Here is a 17,040-nt window from a genome sequence, read left to right as displayed (position 1 = left end):
CTCACTTTGGGAGATTTAATCTCATTTCCTGTTGTGTCTCATGGACAGGAAATGAAGGGAAATATCCCCAATGGGACATAGAAAGTAAAATAAATACCTAAATAACCTGGCAGTGATTCTAATCCCTTCCCCCTTCCTCACTTTGGAAACCCCCCCTCACAGTGGGAGATTTCATCTCATTTCCTGTTCTGTCACAGGGACAGGAAGTGAAGGGAAAAATCCCCAATGGGACACAGATAGTAAACTAAATACTCCGGCAGCGATTCTAATCCCTCTCCAACAAGAGGTGAGGGGAAGTCTTCCACTGCTTTGAGGACACCTGTCTAAGAGGGGTCCTCACTTTGGGAGATTTCATCTCATTTCCTGTTGTGTCTTAGATGCAGGAGGTAAAGGGACACAGATAGTATAATAACTAAACAACCTGGCAGGGATTCTAACCCATCCCTATTCTATCCTACACTAAAAACAAAGTTTTGTACTTTAATACTCATCTCTTGTCATGATTTTTGGGGCACCTGCAAGGTAAAGTGAAACTGAATGATGGGGAAAGATCTAGAAGTGTTAATGTGGATCTAAAACCAAAACTTTCTTTTAAGTTTTTTTGTATAGAATAAGAGAGGGTTAGAACCTCTGCCAGCTTTTCTTTCACTCTCAGCAATAACCGTGAAAGAGGCAAATAGAGAGGAGCGAATCTCCCTAAGGGGGACACAGACAGCAATAAAAACCCGACAGATTCCAATCCCCCTCAACTGTATCCAAAATGTAAAAAAATAAATTAACCTATAGCAATAATTTAACTTTCTTGGAACCAACCAATAAGATCACACGTTTCCTTTGCTGACAAAAACAGGGAGTCTGCCATTGCTGTTCTCCTAAAATGCCGGACGCCTGGCTGTTATTCTGACTTTTCTAATCCCCATTCTTGCAGCTATGAGCGAGGCCAGCACTGCCTGTCGGAGGGGGGATGGGAGAAGGCCATCATCTCATTCACCAAAGCTATAAATCTGTGCCCGGAAAAGGTACGCATGCTTCAAAGCTTTATTATGGCATTGTAGGTGTTATGTGAGGTGTGTATATTATGTAAGGGAATCTACAGCGATCAGCCATAACATTATCACCACCCACCTAATATTGGGTAGGTCCCCCTTTCCTGACCCATCCAGGCATGGACTTCACTGGACCTCTGAGGGTACACTGTGGTATCTGTCACAAAGCCTTTACTAGCAGATCCTTTAAGTCCTGTAAGTTGGGAGGTGGGGCCTCCATGGATCGGACTTCCCATAGTGTGTCCTGGTGCCATCTCTTCCCCAGGTAAGTGACGCACACCCACCTGGCCATGCACATGATGTAAAAGGAAACTTCATTCCTCAGACCAGGCCACCTTCTTCCATTGCTCCGTGGTCCAGTTCTGATGCTCATGTGCCCATTGTAGGCACTTTTGGCTGCGGACACGGGTCAGCATGGGCACCCTGACTGGTCTGCGGCTACACAGCCCCCATACACAGCAAACTGGTCTTTAAAAGGAACCAAAGCAGTTATGGCTGCAATACTCTTCTTTAATCCAGAATTGTCCACTGCAGTACCACTTCCTTGCCACAAGATGTCCTCAGTCCTCTGCATCACTCAACTCAGTGGGGCTCATTTACTAAATGTTCACTTTGCAGTGGTGTTGCACTCTGCAACCCCACAGAGCAAAGACTGTGAGTGCAGGGCCCCCGGCCCCTGAACGGAGACTGTGAGTGCAGGGCCCCCGGCCCCTGAACGGAGACTGTGAGTGCAGGGCCCCCGGCCCCTGAACGGAGACTGTGAGTGCAGGGCCCCCGACCCTGAACGGAGACTGTGAGTGCAGGGCCCCCGACCCTGAACGGAGACTGTGAGTGCAGGGCCCCCGGCCCCTGAACGAAGGCTGGGAGTGCAGGGCCCCAGGCCCCTGAACAAAGACTGGGAGTGCAGGGCCCCAGGCCCCTGAACAAAGACTGTGAGTGCAGGGCCCCCGGCCCCTGAACAAAGGCTGGGAGTGCAGGGCCCCCGGCCCCTGAACAAAGGCTGGGAGTGCAGGGCCCCCGGCCCCTGAACAAAGGCTGGGAGTGCAGGGCCCCCGGCCCCTGAACAAAGGCTAGGAGTGCAGGGCCCCCGGCCCCTGAACAAAGACTGTGAGTGCAGGGCCCCCGGCCCCTGAACGGAGACTGTGAGTGCAGGGCCCCCGGCCCCTGAACGGAGACTGTGAGTGCAGGGCCCCCGACCCTGAACGGAGACTGTGAGTGCAGGGCCCCCGACCCTGAACGGAGACTGTGAGTGCAGGGCCCCCGGCCCCTGAACGAAGGCTGGGAGTGCAGGGCCCCAGGCCCCTGAACAAAGACTGGGAGTGCAGGGCCCCAGGCCCCTGAACAAAGACTGTGAGTGCAGGGCCCCCGGCCCCTGAACAAAGGCTGGGAGTGCAGGGCCCCCGGCCCCTGAACAAAGGCTGGGAGTGCAGGGCCCCCGGCCCCTGAACAAAGGCTAGGAGTGCAGGGCCCCCGGCCCCTGAACAAAGACTGTGAGTGCAGGGCCCCCGGCTCCTGAACGGAGACTGTGAGTGCAGGGCCCCTGGCCTCTGAACGAAGAATGTGAGTACAGGGCCCCTGGCCCCTGAACGAAGACTGGGAGTGCAGGGCCCCCGGCCCCTGAACAAAGGCTAGGAGTGCAGGGCCCCCGGCCCCTGAACAAAGACTGTGAGTGCAGGGCCCCCGGCCCCTGAACGGAGACTGTGAGTGCAGGGCCCCCGGCCCCTGAACGGAGACTGTGAGTGCAGGGCCCCCGACCCTGAACGGAGACTGTGAGTGCAGGGCCCCCGACCCTGAACGGAGACTGTGAGTGCAGGGCCCCCGGCCCCTGAACGAAGGCTGGGAGTGCAGGGCCCCAGGCCCCTGAACAAAGACTGGGAGTGCAGGGCCCCAGGCCCCTGAACAAAGACTGTGAGTGCAGGGCCCCCGGCCCCTGAACAAAGGCTGGGAGTGCAGGGCCCCCGGCCCCTGAACAAAGGCTGGGAGTGCAGGGCCCCCGGCCCCTGAACAAAGGCTAGGAGTGCAGGGCCCCCGGCCCCTGAACAAAGACTGTGAGTGCAGGGCCCCCGGCTCCTGAACGGAGACTGTGAGTGCAGGGCCCCTGGCCTCTGAACGAAGAATGTGAGTACAGGGCCCCTGGCCCCTGAACGAAGACTGGGAGTGCAGGGCCCCCGGCCCCTGAACAAAGGCTAGGAGTGCAGGGCCCCCGGCCCCTGAACAAAGACTGTGAGTGCAGGGCCCCCGGCTCCTGAACGGAGACTGTGAGTGCAGGGCCCCTGGCCCCTGAACGAAGAATGTGAGTGCAGGGCCCCCGGCCCCTGAACGAAGACTGTGAGTGCAGGGCCCCCGGCCCCTGAACGAAGACTGTGAGTGCAGGGCCCCTGGCCCCTGAACGAAGACTGTGAGTGCAGGGCCCCCGGCCCCTGAACAAAGGCTGGGAGTGCAGGGCCCCCGGCCCCTGAACAAAGGCTGGGAGTGCAGGGCCCCCGGCCCCTGAACAAAGGCTGGGAGTGCAGGGCCCCCGGCCCCTGAACAAAGGCTGGGAGTGCAGGGCCCCCGGCCCCTGAACAAAGGCTAGGAGTGCAGGGCCCCCGGCCCCTGAACAAAGACTGTGAGTGCAGGGCCCCCGGCTCCTGAACGGAGACTGTGAGTGCAGGGCCCCTGAACGAAGAATGTGAGTGCAGGGCCCCCGGCCCCTGAACGATCCCCAATTGATCCCCAATAATGACAACATGAAAGAAGTTTGTTTGAAATCTTTGCAAGTTTATTAAAAATAAAAAAATGAAAAACTCCCTTGTACATAAGTATTCACACCCTTTGCTCAATACTTTGGTGAAGCTCCTTTGGCACCAATTCCAGCCTCCAGTATTTCTGAGTATGATGCTACAAGCTTGGCACTCCTATTTTTGGGCAGTTTCTCCCATTCTTCTTTGCAGGACCTCTCAAGCTCCATCAGGTTGGATGTTGGAGGGTCGGTGCTCAGCCATTTTCAGATCTCTCCAGAGATGTTCAATCGGGTTCAAGTCTGGGCTCTGGCTGGGCCACTCAAGGACATTCACAGAGTTGTCCCATAGCCACTCCTTTGTTATCTTGTCTGTGTGCTTAGGGTCGTTGTCCTGTTGGAAGATGAACTTTCACCCCAGTCTGGGGTCCAGAGCTCTCTGGAGCAGGTTTTCATTAAGGATGTCTCTGTACATTGCTGCATTCATCTTTCCCTCCATCCTGACTAGTCTCCCAGTTCCTGCTGCTGAAAAACCTCTCCATAGCATGATGCTGCCACCACCATGCTTCACTGTAGGGATGGTATTGGCCAGGTGATGAGCGGTGCCTGGTTTCCTCCAGACATGACGCTTGCCATTCAGGCCAAAGAGTTCAATCTTTGTTTCATCAGAGCAGAGAATTTTGTTTCTCATGGTCTGAGAGTCCTTCAGGTGCCTTTTGGTAAACTCCAGACGGGCTGTCATGTGCCTTTTACTGAGGAGTGGCTTCCATCTGGCCACACCCATACAGGCCTGATTGGTGGAGTGCTGCAGAGATGGTTGTTCTTCTGGAAGGTTCTCCTCTCTCCACAGAGAAACAATGGAGCTCTGTCAGAGTGACCATCGGGCTCTTGGTCACCTCCCTGACTAAGGCCCTCCTCCCCCTGATCGCTCAGTTTAGCTGGGCGGCCCGCTCTAGGAAGAGTCCTGGGGGTTCCAAACTTCTTCCATTTACAGATAATGGAGGCCACTGTGCTCATTGGGACCTTTAATGGTGCAGAAATGTTTCTGTACCCTTCCCCCGATCTGTGCCTCCATACAATCCTGTCTCCGAGGTCTACAGACAATTCCTTGGACTTCATGGCTTGGTTTGTGCTCTGACATGCACTGTTACCTGTGGGATCTTATATAGACAGGTGTGTGCCTTTCCAAATCATCTCCAATCAACTGAATTCACCACAGGTGGACTCCAATCAAGTTGTTAAAACATCTCAAGGATGATCAGTGGAAACAGGAGGCACCTGAGCTCAATTCTGAGTGTCATGGCAAAGGGTGTGAATACTTATGTACATGTTTTTTGTTTTTTTAATAAATTTGTAAAAATTTCAAACAAACTTCTTTCAAGTTATCATTATGGGGGATTGTTTGTAGAATTTTGAGGAAAATAATGAATTTAATCCATTTTGGAATAAGGCTGTAACATAACAAAATGTGGAAAAAGTGAAGCGCTGTGAATACTTTCCGGATGCACTGTATGTGTGAAACGCGTTAGCCTTCCTTTCCCTGCCGTTACATCTGTGTGCTCCTTTTGATCATAACAATAAAGGCTTTTTTTGGATGGGCCGGAGAGGGAAAAAAAATCTTGCAGCACCACAATATCACTGGGGGGGGGAATTCACATCACCAGCATGTCACCTCCCTCCATAAATGTACTCTTCCATAATGGCCCCCTTGTAATCACACACACACACTGGTATTGCAGATGGAGCTCTATGTCAAGAGAGCGGAAGCATTTCTCCAGCTCGGTGACTTCCAGTCTGCAGCTGTCAACCTTCAGAAAGCCTGTTCTGGGCCCGACCCTCCGGGAGAGCACATCGAACTGCTGGCAACCACATACTACCTGCAGGTGAGAGCAAAGATGTCGCCCCAGCCACATGGATAGTATTAGAATCTGCGTGATACATTCTCAGCAGACAGACTGGCACACTATATTCCAGGTGTGAGATAAGACCTTCCTGTCTCACACTCAGAACAAAACAGCATTGATCTGAGCAGCATTCATAGGCAGTTTTGTATTCTATCAAATACAAAGCTTCCTCTGATTGGCTAAGTCGGAGATTGTGACATCATCAGCCTGCATCTCCAACTCAGCAAATCAAAGGAAGCTTTGTATTCATTGATAGAATACAAAGCTGCCTATGAATGTCTGAGCGCTGTTTAGACCGACGCTATTTTTTTTCGGATGTGAGACAGGAAGGTCCCATCTCGCACACCCACAACACAGATCTGTATACTGTATGTAGCCTCCGCTGAATACAGTTTATACAGCACACCCAGTGGCTGCACATGTTAGTGAGGGAAATTGTTTGGGCTAAGCTGGCTGAAACAAACTATCTATTTAATCTGAAACTAAAGCTGGGAATGAGGCTTAAAATTACAATAATAAGTGCTTATATGCTAATGTTAGGCTCAAGATATATAGCAGGTTTACTGTCTAGAATGACTTTGCAGATGATATATTATTAGAATGTGTTTTTCTCTCCTGGAATCTTGTGTAGTCTGTAGAGAGGCGGTTAGTCTTCTAATATTCTAAAGCAGGGATTCCCAAACTACGGCCCTGCAGGTGTTGCAGAACTACACATCCCATGAGGCATTGTAAAACTTTGACATTCACAGACATGACTAGGCATGATGGGAATTGTAGTTCCTGAACAACTGGAGGGCCATAGTTTGGGAATCCCTGTTCTAAAGCAAGTTTAGGTCATGGTGAAGGTGATAAGGTGTTCCAAAATAACAGAAATTAATGTTTCTTGTAATTGTTTATTTGTGACTTGTGCAAATTCTTTATATTACCATTTAAGATGTTTTAGGAGGTCCTATATGGCAACTGTCCAGGATTGAGGATTAAAAGGCTCCCCTTGATCCTAGCCTGACAGTGGACTTGTTAGGGATCTCTGTGGAGGAAACTTTCCTCACCATCACTCCTGTGCTGTCCTATCACATATAGATTCTTCTCTCTGTATAAACATGCCTTCAGTGGTATTCCTATTACTTGTACTGGCATTGTTGTATTAATGGTATTTGTATGTCGTTGTGTCCTCCGCCCTGATCTGGTGTGGCCGTCTCTCTGCAGGGACAGAGCCTGTTGGAGCAGATGTGTCCTATGGATGCCATGGAGTGCTTCACTCGAGCCGCGGAGCTCCAGCCACAGAACAGACATTATCACATGCACAGGTGAGGCAATGGACATTATGTGTACATGGAAGGTTATTAAACCACTTCAATACCGGGCTCTTTCCCCCCCCCCCCTTCCTGCCCGGGCCTGATTTTCAGCTTTCAGCTCTGTCATACTTTGAATGACAATTGCACGGTCATGCAACACTGTACCCAAATTACATTCTTTTTTCTATTTTTTTTGCAATAAATATTTATACATTTCTGAGACATGTAGAGCTTTCTTTTGGTGGTATTTAACCACTTTACCACCGGAGGATTTTCCTGCTAAAAGACCAGGGGTTATTTTGCGATTTTTTTACTGCGTGACTTTAAGGGACAATCGCGCGGTCGTGCGACGCTGTACCTAAACGAATTTCACGTCCTTTTTTTCCCACAAACAGAGCTTTCTTTTGGTGGTATTTGATCACCTGTGCGATTTTTTGATCACGCGCTATAAACAAAAAAAGAGCGTAATTTTTGCAAAAACAACAATATTTTTCACTTTTTTTTATATGAAATTCCCCCAAAAAAAAATGTAAAAATCAAAATTTTTTAAAATTTTCGGCCAATTTGTTTTACGCTACCTATGTTTGGTAAAAAAAATCGCAAAAAGCGTATTTTGATTGGTTTGCGCAAAAGTTATCGCATTTACTAACAAAGGGAAAGATTTTTGTCATTTTTGGTGTTTTTTTTTTTAACGAGTAATGGCGGCGATCTGCGATTTTTTTTTGCGGTACTGCGACATTGCGGCGGACAGATCGGACCCTTGACTGACATTTTTTACACTTTTGGGGGTACCAGTGACATTACTGCAGTAATCAGTGCTATATATATGCACTGTTACTGCAAAAATGACACTGGCAGGGAAGGGGTTAACAGTATTGGACAGGGAGGGGTTAAGTGTGTCCTAGGGGCGTGATTCTAACTGTGCAGGGACAGGTCTACTAGTGTAAAAACAAAGATCAACAGTTCTACATAGTAGAACTGTTTGATCTTCACTTTTACACAGGGAGAACTGACAGGCGGCTTGTTTACACAAGCCGCTCTGTCTTTCTCCCGCTGTACCGGCGATCGTAGTGTGACCGGCGGACATTGGGTCCGCCAGTCACACTCCCGCACTCCTCCGTGAACGAGCCGAGGCGGGCGCGCGCCTGCCCGCTATTGGCTCTGGAAGGAGTGACAGGCGAGCGACGTAGACCTACGTCACTATGCCTGGCCGGGGCCGACTGCCGCAGTAAATATGCTGTGCGCAGTCGGCAAGCGGTTAACCACCACTCTTTTTGCTAAAGAAAAGGAAAAAGACCAAACATTTTGAAAAAAAAAAAAAGTTTCTGTTCTGCAAATAAGTATTTTTTTTCCTTCACTGGTGGGCACTGGTAAGGCTGCACTGATGGGCACTGGTGAGGTGGCATTGATAAGCTGCACTGATGGGCACTGGTGAGGCTGCACTGATGGGCTCTAGTGATGCTGCACTGATGGGCACTGGTGAGGTGGCATTGATAAGCTGCACTGATGGGCACTGGTGAGGCTGCACTGATGGGCTCTAGTGATGCTGCACTGATGGGCACTGGTGAGGTGGCATTGATAAGCTGCACTGATGGGCACTGATGAGGAGACACTGATGAGGCTGCACTGATGGGCACTGTTTGTTTATGCTGCACTGGTGAGGTGGCATTGATAAGCTGTACTAATGAGGAGGCACTGACAAGATGCACTGATGGGCACTGGTGAGGCTGCACTGATGGGCACTGGTGAGGTGGCATTGATAAGCTGCACTGATGAGACACTGATGAGGCTGTACTGATGGGCACTAGTGAGGCTGCACTGATGAGCAATAGTGAGGCTGCACTGATGAGCAATAGTGAGGCTGCACTGATGAGCAATAGTGAGGCTGCACTGATGAGCAATAGTGAGGCTGCACTGATGAGCAATAGTGAGGCTGCACTGATGAGCAATAGTGAGGCTGCACTGATGGGCAATAGTGAGGCTGCACTGATGGGCAATAGTGAGGCTGCACTGATGGGCAATAGCGAGGCTGCACTGATTGGCAATAGCGAGGCTGCACTGATTGGCAATAGCGAGGCTGCACTGATTGGCAATAGCAAGGCTGCACTGATTGGCAATAGCGAGGCTGCACTGATGGGCACTGGGGAGGTGGCATTGATAAGCTGCACTGATGACGAGGCGACACTGGTAAGGCTGCACTGATGGGCACTGGTGAGATGGCATTGATAAGCTGCACTGATGGGCACTGATGAGGCTGCACTCATAATCAGTGCGCTGTTTATCAGTGTAAATGTGCTCTGTCAGCATTGCCGAGTATCGGCTCGCCTTTCCTCACTTAGTGACAGTGTGTGAGGAAAGGAATGCTGATAGCTGGCAAATTTGTTTACATGGGATCAGCTGTGATTGGGCACAGCTGATCACATTGTAAAGGGCCGCTGTGATTGTTTTTTTTTACCTTGACCTTTGATTAGTAATGCCCGAAGGACACAGCGGTCATAGAGCGCCCCCCAGAGGGCGTGCTGGAGGTATGTTCTGGGAGGACCTCCATTGACTCCCTCCCAAGAACAAGAGAGCTGCACTGCAGCTGTCTCTTTACCCACAATTCAAAATTCCCTCCTCTCCTCTGCTGCATCAATATCACTTTTTTTTTTTTTACTGAAAAGGGCTTGGTCCCGCCTCCTTGACCAGTCAATGACCTAGACCAATAGCATGCAATATACATGGATGGGGGAGTGGAAGGATGGATGGAAACATGGATGGAGGAGTGGAAGCTTTGATGGTGTAGTGGAAGAATGAATAGAGACATGGATGGATGGGGGAGTGGAAGGATGGATGGAGACATGGATGGAGGGAGGAGTGGAAGGATGGATGGAGACATGGATGGATGGGGGAGTGGAAGGATGGATGGAGACATGGATGGGGGAGTGGAAGGATGGATGTAGACATGGATGGATGGGGGAGTGGAAGGATGGATGGAGACATGGATGGATGGGGGAGTGGAAGGATGGATGGAGACATGGATGGAAGGGGGAATGGAAGGATGGATGAAGACATGGATGGATGGGGGAGTGGATGGAAGGATGGAGACATGGATGGGGGAGTGGATGGAAGGATGGAGAAATGGATGGGGGAGTGGAAGGATAGATGGAGACATGGATGGATGGAGGAGTGGAAGGATGGATGGAGACATGGATGGGGGAGTGGAAGGATGGATGGAGACATGGATGAATGGGGGAGTGGAAGGGTGGATGGAGACATGGATGGATGGAGGAGTGGAAGGATGGATGGAGACATGGATGGATGGGGGGAGTGGAAGGATGGATGGAGACATGGATGGAAGGGGGAGTGGAAGGATGGATGGAGACATGGATGGATGGAGGAGTGGAAGGATGGATGGAGACATGGATGGATGGGGGAGTGGAAGGATGGATGGAGACATGGATGGATGGAGGAGTGGAAGGATGGATGGAGACATGGATGGATGGGGGGAGTGGAAGGATGGATGGAGACATGGATGGAAGGGGGAATGGAAGGATGGATGAAGACATGGATAGATGGGGGAGTGGAAGGATGGATGGAGACATGGATGGATGGGGAGTGGAAGGATGGATGGAGACATGGATGGATGGGGGAGTGGAAGGATGGATGGAGACATGGATGGATGGGGGAGTGGATGGAAGGATGGAGACATGGATGGGGGAGTGGATGGAAGGATGGAGAAATGGATGGGGGAGTGGAAGGATAGATGGAGACATGGATGGATGGAGGAGTGGAAGGATGGATGGAGACATGGATTGATGGGGGAGTGGAAGGATGGATGGAGACATGGATTGATGGGGGAGTGGAAGGATGGATGGAGACATGGATGGATGGGGGAGTGGAAGGATGGATGGAGACATGGATGGATGGGGGAGTGGAAGGATGGATGGAGACATGGATGGGGGAGTGGAAGGATGGATGGAGACATGGATGGAAGGGGGAATGGAAGGATGGATGAAGACATGGATAGATGGGGGAGTGGAAGGATGGATGGAGACATGGATGGATGGGGAGTGGAAGGATGGATGGAGACATGGATGGATGGGGGAGTGGAAGGATGGATGGAGACATGGATGGATTGGGGAGTGGATGGAAGGATGGAGACACGGATGAGGGAGTGGATGGAAGGATGGAGAAATGGATGGGGGAGTGGAAGGATAGATGGAGACATGGATGGATGGAGGAGTGGAAGGATGGATGGAGACATGGATTGATGGGGGAGTGGAAGGATGGATGGAGACATGGATGGGGGAGTGGAAGGATGGATGGGGGAGTGGAAGGATGGATGGAGACATGGATGGGGGAGTGGAAGGATGGATGGGGGAGTGGAAGGATGGATGGAGACATGGATGGATGGGGGAGTGGAAGGATGGATGGAGACATGGATGGATGGGGGGAGTGGATGGAAGGATGGAGACACGGATGAGGGAGTGGATGGAAGGATGGAGAAATGGATGGATGGAGGAGTGGAAGGATGGATGGAGACATGGATTGATGGGGGAGTGGAAGGATGGATGGAGACATGGATGGGGGAGTGGAAGGATGGATGGGGGAGTGGAAGGATGGATGGGGGAGTGGAAGGATGGATGGAGACATGGATGGATTAAGGGAGTGGAAGGATGAATGGGTGGGGAGTGGAAGGATGGATGGAGACATGGATAGATGGGGAAGTGGAAGGATGGAGGGAGACATGAATGGGTGGAGACGTGGTTGGATGGGGGAGTGGAAGGATGGATGGAGACATGGATGGAAAATGGAAACATGGATGGATGGGGGAGTAGAAGGATGAATGGAGACACTGATGGCTGGGGGAGTAGAAGGATGGATGGAGACATGGATGGATGGGGGTGTGGAAGGATGGATGGAATGCTAGTCGCCTGGCTGTCTCTGGCTTAAATGCTTTTTAATTCACTAAGCTGGAAACAAGCATGCAGATTAAAAAGTCAGAGTGAAGTCCACGCTGGATCTGACTCGGAAAGCTCTAAAGGTAGCAGATTACCATGACAGCCAGGCAATTAGCATTTTTAGGAGATGAAGGAGATGACAGGTATGACAGCCTCCATGTTCTCACAGTGCAGATTCCATTTAAATCAGGAAAACTGATTTGTTGGTATATCTGTGTCTTGATTGGTGCCATGGTCAGATATATATATATATATATAGTAGCGCCCCCTACTGGCCTGCATTACAAATAACCTGTATTTTTCCCCCCTACCAGTATCTGCTCCTTGGCTGCTTTGGGAAGATATGCAGAATGCCTCATCCTTATTAATAAGCAGCTGGAAGAGGAACACGGCAATCCTGATTTATACATTGTGCGGGCCAGGCTCTATGATCACCTCAACAAGGTATTTCTTCAACAACATCTCTGTCTATGAAATAAACACTGGTTTTGGGGCTCCTCTAGCTCTAGCAATCATGTAATAATGGAAAAATTAAAGCTATGATGGCACCCGGTACAGCCAATCCTTAATCTATTTCCTTCAATGCTGGAATTCTTCACAGACACATAGGGGCCCATTTATATACTGTAGAAGCACTAGGGCAGTGTTGGTGAACCTTGGCACCCCAGATGTTGTGCAACTACATTTCCCATGATGCTCATGCACTCTGCAGTGTAGTTGATCATCATGGGAAATATAGTTCCACAACATCTGGGGTGCCAAGGTTCCCCATCACTGCACTATGGCATTACCATGGGCCATCCACTGCTTAAAATTGTGGGTTCTACTTTGCTTGCTTCTAGACTCCAAAGTATGCAAAGCTTTATTATTTATTATTATTAATTTATTTATAATACTTTTAAAAAAGTGTCAGAAGGAAGAAGAGCCAAATTCTATGACCTGATGGGAGAGGATTTTCTCCTTCTACACATCTGTATTTACCACATCTGATTGGCTCCCAGTGCTGCCTCTTCAATCCGCAAATAGTGATAAAAGTGAAATACACCAATATTGTATATAATGAATAAGTGCTGTGTAGTCATCCACCGCTAGTGCATCGATCCACCACCGCATGCGAATCTGCTTACCAGAAAGCACAGGTAATGGAGCCAAGACAACCACTAGGAGTAAGTCGGCGTTCACAAACAGCAGGGCTTCCGACAGGTAAAATAAAGGGGATATCCTGAAGGAGTACCCACTGCCAGAGGAGGGAAGGCAGTATATTTTACCAATGCATCTGCACCTATCCCACGCTCACAGATCCGGGGGTCACCATACCGCCATCATGTAGGAAAACAATGGGGGCTCCATAGTGTGAATCAGTTAAATAATTTATTAAAAGTAAAGAAATACACTTTCAGATTAGTAGAACAATATGCGCTTAAAAGAACAAGCCAGCCGGCTAATCGCTCTGCCCGTCCTTCCAGGTAACGCTGGTGACGTCAGCACACTATGACTCGACACGTTGCGTCATATATGACGTCTTCCTGCTGTGGCTATAGAAGTACCTATAATAAAAATAAATAATCCTAGTACATTCTGCTTGCAAATAAAAATATTTTTCACTTCTTCCTGCTGACGTGGCACATATATGCTGCCTCTTGGGCGGGTGGGCTGTAACCTTTTACTGTGGGCGGGTGGGGATTAACACTTTAGTGTGCTGAGAGTGCGCTCCCTTGTGCACTCCCAGCACAGTCACCGGCGGGGACCAGAAGACTCATGAGGTATACTAGCGCTTGGGAGCTTTCTCATCATGTGACCTCCAATCACAGCGGTCACATGACCCAAATAGAAGCCACCTAGCATTTACGGGAGCTTTCTCATCATGTGACCGCCAATCACAGCGATCACAGGACCCTAGCATTTAGAAGCTCTTAAAGGGCTGGGAGGCAGGAAGGGGTTAATAATGCATTAATGATTCCGCAGCTGCATGCATTTTTGTGTCTTTTTTTAGATTTGCCTGATGTTTAGCATTAGAGTGATTGTAAATGCTGCCTAAAATAACAATCATATGTTCTAGTTACCAGTTCTGTGTAATAGTTTTGCACAGAGCAGTCCTTATCCTCCTTTTTTTTAGGTCCCCCATCCGCGCTCCTGGCTCCTCCCACCCACCGAGTGCCCGGCATAGCTTGCAGTGGGGACACTCTTAAATGCTCGCTCGTGAGCTGGCTGTGTGTGTCTATTGGGCACCCAGAGCATGGTTTGGCCCTCTCCTGCCTTAGAGGCTCTGATTGACAGCAGCAGGAGCCAATGGCTTCTTCTGTTGTATCTGAGCCAGTGAGGAGGGAGAAAGCAGAGATAGCTTCTGTTCTCGTGTAAATCACAGGATCGGGATGGGGCTCAGGTATCGGGATAAGGCAGGATGGAGGGGGGGGGGGGGGTTGCATGGAGAAGGCTTTTTTTTATTTTTATTAACGAATGTGCATTACAGTAACAATTTCAACACAATGCTCAATATGAGCATGGAGAAGGCTTTTTAATGATGAGCTCAGGTGGGTTCAGACAATAGTCCAGACCTGCCTGAGCTATCCCACCGGGAAGATGTCAAAGCCAACAGCCTACCACAGGAGGCATTACCTGCCTCTTAGCTGCACGCAGACATGTCCCTTATTTATATGTGGCTGTGAGGTGGGAAATACCTCCACCGCCTATGATTGATCCCTGTGTCACACACATGCTAGGGCCAATTTAAACAGCAGCCAATTAATCCATCAGAATGTTTTCGGGAGGACATTGGAATTCCCATATTAAACCCACGCAGCCACAGAGAGAATACACAAACTCCATGCAGATAGGATCCCGGCTGGGAATCAAACCAAGGAACCCAGACTTGTAAGACAAAAGTGCTATCTACTAACTCTTCTGCCTTAAAAAAAAAAAAAAAAATGTTATGCCTTTACAACCACTTTAAAGTAGCCTCCCACTTGAAAGTGGAACTTGCGCTTATCTGATTCCCGGGTTCCATTTGGCACCTTTCGGGGGGGGGGGGGGGGAGCAGGTACCTGTTCTTGACAGGTACCCTGTTCCCACTTCTGTCGGACTTTGACACGGAGAGGTACGTCAGCAGTTCCGCCCCCCCCCCCTCCTCCTTCCCCTGCTGCCAGCCAGCAAGAGAGCGCAGCCTGCAATGGGGACCGGCTGTGTAGCCGCAAGGCTTCACTGCTGGGTTCCCTTACTGGCAATGGCGGTGGCAGCACCCGACAGCTGATGGAAATATCGCTGGAATCCAAGACAGATAAGTGTCCTAAAATTAAAGGTCAGCAGCTACAGTGTGTGTAGCTGCTGACTTTTCAATTTTGGGGGGGAGGCATAACTCCTCTTTAAGTAGATCCTCCAGTTGTTTTGAAACCTTAGACAGTAAGTTAGTAGATAGCACTTTTGTGGTACAACACTGGGTTCCTTGGTTTGATTCCCAGCCGGGATCCTATCTGCATGGAGTTTGTATATTCTCTGTGTGTGTGCATGGGTTTCTTATGGGAATTCCAATGTCCTCCCGAAGACATCCTGATTGTTTAGCTGGCTCCTGTTTACATTGGCCCTAGCATGTGTGACACAGGGACCAATCATAGGCAGCGGAGGTATTCCCCACCTCACAGCCACATGTACATAAGGGACATGTATACGTGCAGCTAAGGGCAGGTAATTCCTCTTGTGGTCGGCTGTTGGCTTTGACATCAGGTCTGGACTCATTTCTGAACCCACCTGAGCTCTCAGCTCATCATTAAAAAGCCTTCTCCATGCAGCTCCCCCCTCTCCCCTACATCCCTCCTTATAATTTCCTGAGCCACATCTCGATCCTGTGATTTGCACGAGAACAGAAGCTATCTCCGCTTTCTTCCTCCTCACTGGCTTGGATACAACAGCAGGAGCCATTGGCTTCTGCTGCTTTCAATCAGAGCCACTAAAAGGCAGGAGAGGGCCAGACCATGCTCTGTGTGCCCAATGGAGACACAGAGCCGACTCGGGAGTGAGCACTCACGAGTGTCCCCACAGCAAGCGGTTAGGTATTCCGGGCACTCGGTGGGTGGGAGGAGCCAGGAGCGCAGACGGGGGTCCTGAAAAGAGGAGGATAAGGTCTGGACTAATATCTGAACCCACCTATGCTCATCATTGATAGGGACCTTAGCAAAGTACTGCACAGATTGTCAGTGCATTATAAATGCCTGGTTAATAAATAAATAATCCTGTGACTTCCAGACCACGCTGACCTATCAGGATACACAGAGGGCTCTGTTACTGGACCCACAGCACCAGGAAGCCATCAAAATGAAAGACAAGCTGGCGGTCAAAGCAGAAGAGGCCATGGATAAAGCTGTGAATTTTGCCATACAGGGGCAGCAACAGGATGCCTTGAAGAAGATTTCTTATGCCATAGAGAACAACCCATCTGCAGCCAGATATCACATCTTCCGGTACTTTCTTTACATCTATAGAGCTTTAGTGCAAATCCTAATGCAAAGTGCATTCAAAGGAAAGTATTGTGCACATAATCTAAATTATTACCCTAAGGTAGAGCGCTACCATTCGTACTTTGCATGTGCACCGGGTCCCAATTCATTCCTCTGGTATTCGTGGTGGCTCCCTCAGAGTGTGCCTTGCCAAATTGAAAAAGTAAGGATTTGCTATCTTATTGGTAAAATCTACATTTGATTCCTAAGCAGTACCCTGAAAAATGTTAATTTTGTCTTAATTTTTCCTTAAAAATAGCAATGCACTACCTGTGCCTACAGCCTCATAGCTAGATGTCTGCAGTGTGAGATCATCTAAGGCAGTGGTCCTCAACTCCGGTCCTCAGGGCCCACTAACAGGCCAGATTTTAAGTATTACCTTGGGGAGATGCAGACTAGAGTACTGCAATCACTGAGCAGCAAATTATATCACCTGGGATGTATTTCAGTTATCTTGCAAACCTGGCCTGTTAGTGGGCCCTGTAGGCCAGGGTTGAGGACCACTGATCTAAGGCACTGCAGCCTCTGACTGTTAAAGTGGTTCTAAAGCCCTAAGGTGAAAAACCTTCTGTGCTGCAGTTCCCCCGTTTTTCTTACCTGACTCCGATCCAATCAAGCGACGTGCACGAGAGCTACTGCTCTCGCC

At 49.8% G+C, this 17,040-nt stretch overlaps 1 protein-coding gene across 1 annotated transcript in view; it reads left to right on the top strand.

The window, feature by feature from the left end:
• Positions 1 to 17,040, top strand: part of TTC16 (tetratricopeptide repeat domain 16) — a gene marked incomplete at both ends in the record, with an annotated part of 32,660 nt that overhangs the window by 1,459 nt on the left and 14,161 nt on the right. The window contains 5 exons of the mRNA XM_082264253.1: positions 929 to 1,019; positions 5,505 to 5,648; positions 6,876 to 6,976; positions 12,222 to 12,351; positions 16,144 to 16,358. Of these exons, the coding sequence (XP_082120379.1) occupies positions 929 to 1,019; positions 5,505 to 5,648; positions 6,876 to 6,976; positions 12,222 to 12,351; positions 16,144 to 16,358 (681 nt within the window). The remainder of the gene's footprint in view (positions 1 to 928; positions 1,020 to 5,504; positions 5,649 to 6,875; positions 6,977 to 12,221; positions 12,352 to 16,143; positions 16,359 to 17,040) is intronic.

Source organism: Pelophylax lessonae (assembly GCF_965119305.1).
Source record: "Pelophylax lessonae genome assembly, chromosome: 7".
NCBI classification, from domain to species: Eukaryota; Metazoa; Chordata; class Amphibia; order Anura; family Ranidae; genus Pelophylax; species Pelophylax lessonae.
Note: the sequence above shows the minus strand (reverse complement) of the source record. Positions and strands in the feature narration are given on the sequence as shown.